This window comes from Solanum stenotomum, chromosome 7, assembly GCF_019186545.1.
Source record: "Solanum stenotomum isolate F172 chromosome 7, ASM1918654v1, whole genome shotgun sequence".
Classification (NCBI taxonomy): Eukaryota; Viridiplantae; Streptophyta; class Magnoliopsida; order Solanales; family Solanaceae; genus Solanum; species Solanum stenotomum.
In genome coordinates, this window is record NC_064288.1 from 61,411,118 (window position 1) to 61,423,221 (window position 12,104).

The 12,104-nt window shown below is 32.0% G+C and overlaps 1 protein-coding gene and 1 long non-coding RNA gene across 2 annotated transcripts; both read left to right on the forward strand.

The window, feature by feature from the left end:
* Window positions 1-61: 61 nt before the first annotated feature.
* On the forward strand, window positions 62-842 carry LOC125870870 (uncharacterized). The gene is made up of 3 exons (XR_007446950.1): window positions 62-220; window positions 306-368; window positions 493-842. It is a non-coding gene; the product is annotated as an uncharacterized LOC125870870 (long non-coding RNA).
* A 1,704-nt stretch (window positions 843-2,546) lies between these two features.
* On the forward strand, window positions 2,547-3,721 carry LOC125870123 (glycine-rich protein DC9.1-like). Its single transcript, XM_049550476.1, has 4 exons — window positions 2,547-2,662; window positions 2,797-3,079; window positions 3,275-3,422; window positions 3,602-3,721. The coding sequence occupies exons 1-4, from the start codon at window positions 2,566-2,568 to the stop codon at window positions 3,719-3,721; spliced, it is 648 nt and encodes a 215-aa protein (XP_049406433.1). The 5' UTR covers window positions 2,547-2,565.
* Window positions 3,722-12,104: the final 8,383 nt, after the last annotated feature.

Here is a 12,104-nt window from a genome sequence, read left to right on the forward strand (position 1 = left end):
TCTCAGGACTCTGGTTCTTTACCCTGATGTTATCAGCTAATCACATAATTAACAAAAATGGGTGAAAACTACTCAAGCATGCTCATTTGCTATTCCAGCGTACACTGTGGACTGCTCTTATATATAAAGGTTTATACATTTGGTGCAGGCGGAATCAGTGGATAATTTTCTACAGTCATTGGGTCTTGAGAAGTATGCTATTACATTTCAAGCTGAAGAAGTATGTAAATCACTGCTGCTCTTTCCTTCTTAATTTAGTTTGGAGTCCTGCAGCATTTCACCTTTTCCCTGTTCTTTTCTTGCAGGTTGATATGGCTGCTCTTGTGCACATGACAGATGAAGATCTCAAAGCTATAGGAATACCAATGGTAAGTATCATAATTTTGTATGAGAATTCATTTGAAGATTGTGACTTTCTGTTTTTCATTTGAAGGCAGTGGTCTTTTCTATTACGTGCTGATTGAAAGCTTTATTCCGTTTTGGTTGTTTCAGGGTCCAAGGAAGAAGATAATATTAGCACTGGAGACTAGAATCTGATAATTGGGGATAATCTTCCTTTGCTGGGGTTTTTCAATGGTCTACCATCCAACTAGTCAGAAGGCGGCTTGTGTTTTAACTGTACAAGTCTCTTTGTGGGATTTATTTCTTTTAAGTGTTTTCTTTTTCAATTTTGGGTTTTATCAAAGTCAAGTGTGGTTAATTAGAGCTCTCAACATTTAATGATGAGCTAACCCTTGAAGGGCATATAATTTAATGGCTTTGTTGGTTGCTTTGCTTGTAACTTGGAAACCAATTTTTGCTGTTTCATCCCTCATCTAGCTTTACATTTTAGTTTTGTATCACTATTATCTCTTCACTTCTCCAAAAGATAAATTTATATATTATTTTACTGTGAAGTCTATGTTTTCCTGTCAAAAAAATCACATAAATATAATTTTTAATTAATAATGGAATTAGTGATTAATTAATATTTAGTTATTTTAATTAGAAATTTGACAATAATTAATAAAGGTAAAAATGGAAAACTATGTTCAATTTATGTCTTAATCTACTTTTCTTAAAGAGTGTGAAACACCTAAAAAATTCAATTAATATGAAATGGAGGGAGTAATTACTATCAAATCTATGTTTTTACATTGGTTAATTTGTAAGTGCATGTACGTAAGCGACTTTGGTTACTTTGATGTGTTCTATGAACACATTTAAGCAAATGAATTGATTCAAATTAACATAACAAATAGAGACAAATTTGAAATTTAAACTTCATGAGTTGAACGGTCAAGGATCTTAGCATTGAGCTAATTGTGTTTTTAAAGTTATGAATTTAGATATCTCATTTGTTGCAATTTTAATAAATTCTTATTTATGAAGTTTTTGCTTCACATAAAAAATATTAGATTCAAGATAAATCCGACGTCCCAACTCTACTTTTGGCTCTAACAGGAATGTTCCACTTTAGGGTTCAAGTGTTGTCTATTAAAAGTAATCTTATCTCAAATATTTTAAATTTAAAACGTATAATTAAAGATATAAGATACTTATCGATCACCTACCACTAAAAATGATAGCAATACTTCAAATATATGAAGTAGAAAACTTACGCAATAAATATTTTTTTAGCAATTAGAATCGATTTAGGGAACTTCTAAAATTTACGTATTTTAAAACGTGTTTTCGAATTATTTATAGTTATAGCAGTTTGTGTTTAAGTAAAGATATTTAAGTTCTTTTATTAGTATTAGAGTAGTAGTTTGCGTTTATTCAAAATTTTCCCAAAAAAAAGAACTTGAGAAAAACAAATTTACGTAAAAAATATGTACAAATTTACATTATGATAAATTTAATCATAATTTTTAGTTCTTTATTACTCTTAGAGATTTTAGTTAAGTAGTAAAATTATATTTAACAAAAACATTTCATCTTTTGTTTGAGATTCACTCCCATCATAGGATAAAATATGTGTTTATCAAAATATTTATTACTCCCTCTATTGCTTTTACTTGCCATTTACTATTTCTAAGATAGACTTTTATTTTTATTTGTCACTTTTGACCTATCAAAAAAAGACAATTATTTTTTTCCATGTTTTACCCTCGACATTAAATACTTATTCTACATATCATTTTTCAAGACCTAATACTAAACAACATTTAATAGGAATAGTTTGATAAAATACATTATATCAGTAATTGTTTTCTTAAGGGGTGTACCAAGTCAAACAACGACAAGTAAAAGTAAACGGGAGAGTATTATTTAATCATAATTAAATAATATATGCTTATTTTATTTTTAACTATTAAAAGTTATTTTATTTAGTGTACATCACAAATGTAAATGTAGATAAATATTGTGGTCCTATACTACGTTCAATTAAAAAAAATATAAAAATAAATTAAAACGAAGAAAATATAATCAATTATATGGCATGGCAGTTGGTCAAGATAAGTGATAAGTGACAGTTTATCAATCTCCAATACTTTCAATTTTTATATTATAAATATAACCCAATGTTTGCATCAATTTCTTCATCCTTTAATTAGTATAACTAAGCTTTGAAGAAAAAAAATGATGGGTTCCAAGGCATTTTTATTTCTTGGCATTTTTTTGGCAATCTTTTCAATGATAAGCTTTGAGGTTGTAGCTAGAGAGTTGGCTGAGACCCGTAAGATTACTTTTTCCTTTCACTATTTATTTCTTTGAAATATTGGATTTCTTATCTAATTATTTGATATATATATATATATATATATATATAATGTAATACTAATTTTTAAATTTCACATTTGATATTTGTAGCAATGAAATTGGATTATAAGAATGATGTACACGATGATGGATATAATGACATTGACGGATATCTAGGTGATAGACGTGGCAAATATAAAAATGGATATAAATTTCCTGGTGACGGATATTATCCTCCACATGGTTGTGGATATAAACCCCCATATGGTGATTATAACAACGCATATAAATCTCCACATGGTGAATATAACAACGGATATAAATATCTTGGGTGGGGATATAACACTCCACGTGATGGATATAACCCTCCCGGTGATGAATATAAGCTCCCACATGGTGAATATAACAATGGATATAAATCTCCCGGTGGTGAATATAAACCTCCACATGATGAATATAACAACGGATATAAGCCTCCAAGTGGCGAATATAAGCCCCCATATGGTGAATATAACAATGGATATAAATCTCCTGGTGGTAAATATGAACCTCTACATGATGAATATAACAATGGATATAAGCCTCCAAGTGGCGAATATAAGCCCCCACATGGTGAATATAATGGATATAAACAACATGGTGATGGATATAAATCTCCTTGTGGTGAATATGAACCTCCACATGATGAATATAACAATGGATATAAGCCTTCAAGTGGCGAATATAAGCCCTCACCAGTGGCGGATCCAAAAATTTTATATTATGGGTGCTCAACGTTTTTAGCTCAAAAATTACTACTTAAGATGGGTGCTCAATTAATACATTTCAATGAAATACTAATAATTTTTTATACATAAATATTACTGTTTGTCACAAAAGGCAGTGGGTGCTTAAGCACCCATTATGCACAAGGTAGATCCGCCACTGGCCCCCACATGACGGATACAACCCTCCAAGTGACGAACACAATCCCCCACATGACAAGTATAAACCCCCGTTTGGCGAATACAACCCTCCAGGTGGAGGCCATGAATAAGTCACTAGCCAATTGCCTCACAAGCAATCTATCATGTAATATTACAAAATCGTTGAGCATATATAGTGGCAAGATATATAATAATAATAGTCTTGCTACTCTAAACCTTGCAATAAAAATGGTATGAATAAAACGTCATTCAGTTCATAAGTATGGTTGGTCATGTAATATTTTCTTATACAATATAATACACTATATTGTGATAACATATTTTCATAATGCATGTTTTTTTTTAATATGTTGTACGTTCATAATGCATATTTTTTAGTATGTTGTACGTTGTTGATGATGAACATATGTTTCTTCTTATTTCATAACTTATTATTAAACTACTCTCCCATCCCTAATTATATGATGTTTTTCGTATGTAAACCTTAACCAACTAACTTTTTAAAATATACCTTATTCATCGTTTGACATTAGAAGACTAGTAATTTATAGTACATTGGACGAACGAATATACTTCCCCTCCTCCAACCCCTCCGAATTCAGAATACAATCTACCCTAATAAGATGAAAAGATAAGAAATTATAAGAGCCCCCATGATTTTTTAGATTGTGTTGGAATTGTTGGGAAATGAAATTAAACTGATACTTTGTTGTTCAATGATAATTGTGATGTATCGATCTGACGATGAATTTTTTTAAATTTTACATCGTGATGAAAGAGAAACAAATTGTGTAATGGAAGAAGAGAGAATCGTAAAGTTTGTAAAACAATCTGGGAGAAAGTGAAAGTCAAGGAAATATCATCAACAATCATGATTTCACACGTACGTATTTTATTTTTTTTAATTGTGTTTTGTATGAGTTTTACTGCTATATTTGAAAAAAAGGTAAACTATTGTTATATAGGTGTTATTTTATTTTTTAAATGGTATACTTGTGTTTTTTTTCCCATTTTCCCAACTAAATAAAACTACACTCTGACATATTGTCTCCCGTATATACACCTTGTTTGGATGGTTGTTACCATTGTATTGTATTTTTAGTTTAAATACAATGTTTATTTTGATGGTTACTTAAATTCTATTGAATTGTATTGTATTGTTTAAACTCATAGTTAGGTAACAAAGAAAAAATCCATTTTATGTAACGATCGATTTGGTGTGATCACATTGTTACCTTACTATTTTCTTCTCATTTGATCTTTATTTATTATCTAACTAGTCATGGACACGTGTGTTGCACGTGTGTCTCATGCTAAATTGTGTGGAGTTGTTATAACGATATATGATGTAATTCTCAAAAGGGAATTACAAAAAAATGCGGAAATCGAAAGACAATAAATTAAAGATAACTAGATAGACACACAAAGAGGAAATCAAAAACAACCTAAGGGTATATTAAACCCAAAGACCACAGTCGATAAATCCTACAATAGCACCTAACTCTTACGAATACCTCAAGGGAATCGAATTCACCTTGCAACCCTCGTTTCTAAACAATAGTCAACCAAAAGCTTTACCAAGCTCTCAACACTCATACATGAGTTTTCAATCTTCAATATTCAAAAAATAGTCTAAGTCTATAATGAACCCAAACTAGCTATTTATAGTTTTAGGTAAAAAGGCCCAAAAGTGACTCGAAAATGATAATGGGCAAGCCAAGTCTGGATCACCTAGTGGACTCGGCGACTCGCCCTTCTGCTCGGCGATGGTTCCTGCTCCTAGCCGGGTGAGCTGGGGTCATCGCCGAAGCCCTTGGGTGATCCACCGATTGGCTCTGGCTCGCCAAAAGGGTCAGTACTCCCCCATGCAATCTTCAAGGCATGGAATCTTTTGTTCACCATCAACACCATCTCGAGGACCTCTAATTTTATGAATAATCCTTGTATCTTTTAAAGGTCTCGTGCTTGGCTTCTAGTGAATGGCCTTGATGTGGTTTGGATTGCATCATTCTCTCCTTCTTGAAAATAATTTGTCCTCAAATTCTAGGGGCCATCATACTCAAGAGTTGAAAATGGAGAAAGATCGCCGACATTGAAAGTATTGTGCACTTGATACTCCGAAGGAAGATCAAACTTATAGGCATTGTCATTGAGCCTTTCAAGCACTTGAAATGAACCATCACCTGTTGGCATTAATTTAGTCTTCCGATGGGTGGGAAATCGGTCCTTGCGAAAGTGCACCCACACCCAATCACCCGGTTCAAGCACAATCCTCTNACACACACACACAAGAACTTTAATAATATTATAATTAGTGTGTGATAAGTTGTACAAAAATTGAAGAGAAATATACAAGCTCAAATAAATAACTTCAATTATGCAATTCCTATAATATATCAAGTATTCAATTTGATAAAAGTTTCTTTTGTTTAATATGTCATAACTCATAATTTAAATGTCAAATATGATTTCAAAAATATTTTTTGTCTTAAGTTTTTCATCTTCTTTTTTAAGAAATTGTAGTTGCCACCTTTTCACATTTGCATACGTATTAAGAAGTTATTGTCGAATGAGAGTGGTGTTTTGCAAAAGTTATATATAAATTTGATCAATCTATGTCTTCCTTAAGATGGCTAGTAGATGATCATTGTGCAATAACTTGCATAGTAATTGAAGAGAAATATACAAGCTCAAACCAATGAATGGTGAGCCTATTCAATCAAGATTATTATCGGTAGAAGGTACATCATGCTGAAATATTGCTATCAAATGAATTTCAAAAGTAATATTCAAACAATTTTAATTATATATTTTTTTAATATATCAAGTATTCAACTTGATAAAAGTTTTTTAATATGTCACAACACATAATTTAAGTGTCGCTTATTGGTTCAAAATATTTCATGTTCTAAAATTTTTGTCTTCTTTCTAAGAAAAGGTAGCCTCCACCTTATTACAATCACATAGAGGTCAAGGACTTGCTATTGAATGCGAATTGTATTTTATAAAAATTGCACATAAATTCGATCAACACATATCTTTCTTATGATAGCTAGTGGATCATTGTTAATTTTTTGGTGTACACCTACAAAAAAAATAGTTATTATTAGTGATAAAAATAATAATTGCTCAAATATCTAATCAATGTATATAAATCATAATTATTATAGGTACGTGTACCCCTTGCCTAATTCAAAATTATTAGTTCTATCATCTTTGAATTTAACAAAAAAATATTAGTTAAAATATGTAAATTGATTCCTAACCAAAATTTACACAAACAAGAATATACAGTTTCATGATACCCCAAGAAGTTTAATTAAAAAGAAAGTAATCTTACCTGATTTGATATTTTCAAGACAAATTTCTATGTTGCAAGAGGTGAAATTACTATGATACAAACGTTTGCGTACCCAAGTAAGATGAACTCTCAACTAATCAGAAAACATATATGAATAAGTCGAATTAAAGACAATAACTTATAATGTAATTAGAAAAATAGAGCATAAGCAGAAGTAGAAAAAAGAGACACAAACACCAAATGAATATGAAAAAATGTCACCTACACAAAGTAGGATTGATAATCTAATAATTTGATGAATTAGAATAGTTGTCTTGTGATTTTTCACTATATATACACAATATATAGCATTTAGTAAATGAATATATTATATTGAATTGATCAAAATAATTTACTCCACATTGAATATACCAAGTAACTTTTCCAATTCTCCATATGTTTATTACTACAAAGAGATGTTTACTTTTTGCATTAGGAATTGGAAGAAAATGCATTTACAGAAATTGAATACACATAACTCCATGTCTTTTAATTTATCTAGGTCATTCATTTGTTATATTATTATTTATTTATATTTATTAGAAGATACACTTACTTTTTAGAAAATAAATAAATAAATAGGAGTTAAATAAATGACAAAATATTAATTAGTATTTTCGTGTATATATATATTCAATAGCCTAATGCATTCAACTAAGTGTATATTTATATTCTTGTACAATATTATCGTAGGAAGAATATTTGGTAGAAGGATATTGATGCCATTCAATATTTTATGGACATTTTGATAATTCAATTTTTAAAATATTTTTGTTCCACTTATATATATACTTACTATAGTTACTAATTTAATAGAAATTTTATTTCTCTTTTTTTTTATGTGAAGAAAAAATGACAAATTAATTTATGATTATTATTTAATATTTAATTATTAAAATATTTTATAACTTTTTAATTTAGTATAGGAGTAAAATGGTAATCCAACTTTAATTTTTTGAGCTTTCCACTTTTCATAAATTTTTATTATTTATTATTTATTATTTATTTATGATCAGAAGATGATAAGTTAGGAAAATGAAGAGATGTAGTTATGAAGTTGATTTTAAATGGAAAATTAATTTTTAAAATAATTTTAAGAAAATAAATTAATAGGTAAGTGGTATTTTTGTAATTCAACTTTTGATATAGATTGTTCCCACTTTTTTATTTTATTTTATATATATATTTCTTTTCTATTATTATATATTATCATTCTATAGAAGTGGTGGTACCCTTGGACGACCAAGGGTATTTCCGTCATTTCGTCCCTTCAAATCATTCATCATTTCCTCCTGACTCTTTTGTATCCCCGGGATTCTTTGCCGTGTGTCTCAGCGAGAGATTCTTTTCTGTTGGGCCTTTTCTATTTCCCGGATTGTTTGCCGCGTGTCTCGGCGGCCACGTCAATTGATCCACGCATTTCACAATTCAGAGTGCAGCTTTTCCTATATTTTATTTTATCATCTCATTCCTTAAGAATGCCCTTGCACCACCAAGGGTATTCCAGACATTTCCTTCCAACAAAAACAGATCTTATCCTGCTGACCTTTCTGCTCCTGCGATTGTTTGGCGCGTGTCTCAGCGCCCACGTGAACCGATCGACGCGTTTCCCAATTCACGCTACAACTTTTCCTATATGCTCTTCACGGACAAATTTACTTCCTCCGTCGTTCCTCCTTCCAACATCAAGAGCTCCATTGGAAACCCAAGACTTCCTCTCTGTATAGCTTTCCTGCTTCTGCCAACTACCAACGCAAAGGTGCGCTCTATTTCTTTCCTCTGCACATTATTTCTCCGCTTTAAGGGATGATCCCCTGTTTGTCTTCCTTTTGTTCTTGCTCACTTGTTGGATGCTGCTCACTTTCAACTCTTCTTGCTCAATCATAATCTCACAATGAACAAAAAAATTAAAAGGGATTTATTGTTAATTCAAAACTGATGGCCAAGATACAAAGGAGATATTATTTTTGGTGTTCTCTCTGAACTGAAACTCGAGGAAAATGGTGGATGTATTCTGCCCGAGGAAACCACAAAAATACTTATCTTCTAGACTCCACAATTAACACAGCTTCCTTTGTATCGTTGCCTTGGCTGTGTAGCAGTATCTTCTCTGCTAAAGTGGACTACGCATTACGCAAAAGTAAAACATTCCTCACAGTTAGTATAGCTTATTTCGGAATATTTATAGCATCCTTTTTATATAAACCCATTTATTCTTCTTTAAAAAAATACACTCTAAAACAAAATATTACTTTTATTTTATATGCTTTTTCCATTTCCCCTGTATATTGTGTTCTTCATTCTATTTCTTCGACGCAAAAATTTGCGAAACAGTTTCATTGCTTTTATTTTGCTCTAACACAACAAACAACTACTTTAATTTTCTCAGGCTTTCGATTTCAAATTTATGTGCCTCAAACAACAAGGAATCAACACACGTACGTCGTTACACTTCCTTCTTTGTGCTTGGTTATATTGCATCTTATCATTACGCTTTCATTATGTGTTATTCTAAATTGTTTACTGCGTGTTTCCCTCACAACTTTCGCTAGAAAAATCTACGAGCTCTTCCGCCCATATGTCTGATAACAAACTGCAACTCACTGCTGCTCAAACTGAACAAACAAGTAATTCACAAAATATTGCCAAAAATCTTAAGCGCCGAATTGCCCACAAACAAATGCCTGCTGAAAAAAAAAACAGCTCTTCTAGAGCGCCGTCGGGCTGGCTACTGCGCTCGAAGACATGGTTTTCCTCAAAAACTTCTTCCTCCTCATTCCTCATTAGCTACTTCCGCGGGAGAACAACTCATTGAGTGTCGCAGTGTCTATGAATAGGTTAGCCACAACTGCATTTTAAGTTTTCTTGTTACTTATAAACTACTATTCCATAGTTATTTTCTATATACTATAGGTTAATACACATAATCCTACAGGATCAGCATCCACAACATGTACTGACCATTCCAATTTACTCCATCCACACCCAACTATCAAAGGTCTATTCATATTAGCTTCTATTACTACTACCGTCCTTTATTTTTTGCTTAGCTTAGCTTAGCTTTTGCTAAGCTCTATTCTCATTCTGCAGAACCCACGCAGAGACAAATAGGTTGTTGGAGTGACAACCCATTACCTTGTAGCCCTGCTTTATTAAAGAAAGTTCCAAACTGCAAATTCTGTCACGCCAGAAGATTTCAATATGAATCCCCTGGTTTTTGCTGTGGCAATGGCACTGTAAAATTAATTTCACACCAATTACCTCCTGCACTAAAGACCCTGTATTTCGGTGTCACTAATGAATCCAATCATTTCCGCACTTACATCAGAACATACAATAATATGTTTGCCTTTACTTCGCTTGGAGTAAAATATGATAAGGAATTAGCAAAAAGGAATCAAGGTATATATACCTTTAAAGTTCAAGGTCAAATGTATCATTTCATAAATAATCTCTTCTCCCATGATAATCAGGTTAGAAACTTACAGATTTACTTCTATGATAATGAGGATGATATAATTAACAAAATGTTGTTCTCCGAAAATCTTGAATGAAGAGTTGCTGCGAAGTTACTAGATATCCTTAAGATTAATCCATATTCCATGTTTCTTAAATCCTTAACATGCATTCCAAACTTATCTAACTTCTACATTGCACTAAAATGTGATTCTACATTGGACCAGCGAACGCATAATTTACCCACTGTCTCCGAGGTTGCTGCTATATTAGTTGATGCTGACTCAAATAATGCTATTTCTACACCTCACATTCGCATTTACACTCACTGTGATCGTAGCCAATTAGTGCATTATTACTACGGCTGCTACGATTCATTACAATATCCTCTGTTGTTTCCCCATGGAGAAAATGGGTGGCATTGTGGTATTCAAAAATTCCTTCGACACCCCATTTCTTCAACCAATCGTTCTACTTCTACTAATGAACAACTTCCCCAGGTATCTAACTGGTCCTCAATTGATGGACTTCTTACTGTTGAACAACAATTCTTACAAAATCAAAGGCAAAAAAAAAATACTGTCTCATGCCGCGAGTATTACTGTTATAAACTTCAAATTAGAGATGACGAAGAAAATGGAACGTTACATTCTGGTAGACTGTTCCAACAATATTCTGTGGACGAATTTATAAAAGTTGAAACACAACGACTTGATTTTGTCTGGTTCAATCAGGATCTCTATAGATCTGATGTATTAGTAGGACTCATGGATCTTCAGAGACAAGGAGAAAGAGATGCTTCAAATATAGGCAGAAAAACAATTCTTCCTGCCAGCTTTACTAGAGGTCCACGAGATATGCGCCGTCAATATATGGATGCCATGGCCTTAGTACAGCAGTTTGGAAAACCCGATATCTTTCTAACTATGACATGTAATCCTTCATGGCCAGAAATTCAAGAATTCTTATTACCCACTGATGAAGTTCAAAACTGACCAGATTTAATAAGCCGAATATTTAGAGCAAAGGTTGAAGAATTAAAGACAGATATTGTAAAAAAAAAAATCTTTGGAAAAGTTGCCGCTTATATGTACACTATAGAATTTCAAAAGCGTGGTTTTCCCCATGTACATTTTCTTATCATACTTACGGATGACCACAAATTGTTAACACCTGAGGCTTATGATAAAGTTGTATGTGCTGAGATACCTGATCTCGCAACAAATAATTATCTACACTCTTTAGTTATTAAACATATGATGCATGGTCCTTGCGGAATATTAAATTCTAATAGTCCATGCATGAAAAAGATGGGACAATGTAAATTTAGGTTTCCTAAAAATTATGCCTGTGCAACATCCAAAGGTGAAAATTCATATCCAATATACAAAAGATGAGACACAGGAAAATATTTCAAAGTTAGAACTCAATATCTTGATAACTCATGGGTTGTTCCTTATAATCCCTATCTCTTAGCTAAATTTAACTGTCACATAAATGTTGAAATTTGCTCGGACATTAAAGCTGTCAAGTATATTTATAAATATATTTGTAAAGGACATGACAAAATTGCTTTTCACATACATGGTAATGATGATTCTGATACAATAATTGACGAAATCAAAGACTATCGATTAGCTAGATGGGTTTCACCACCCGAAGCTATGTGGCGTTTGTTTGCCTTTCCTATTAACGAA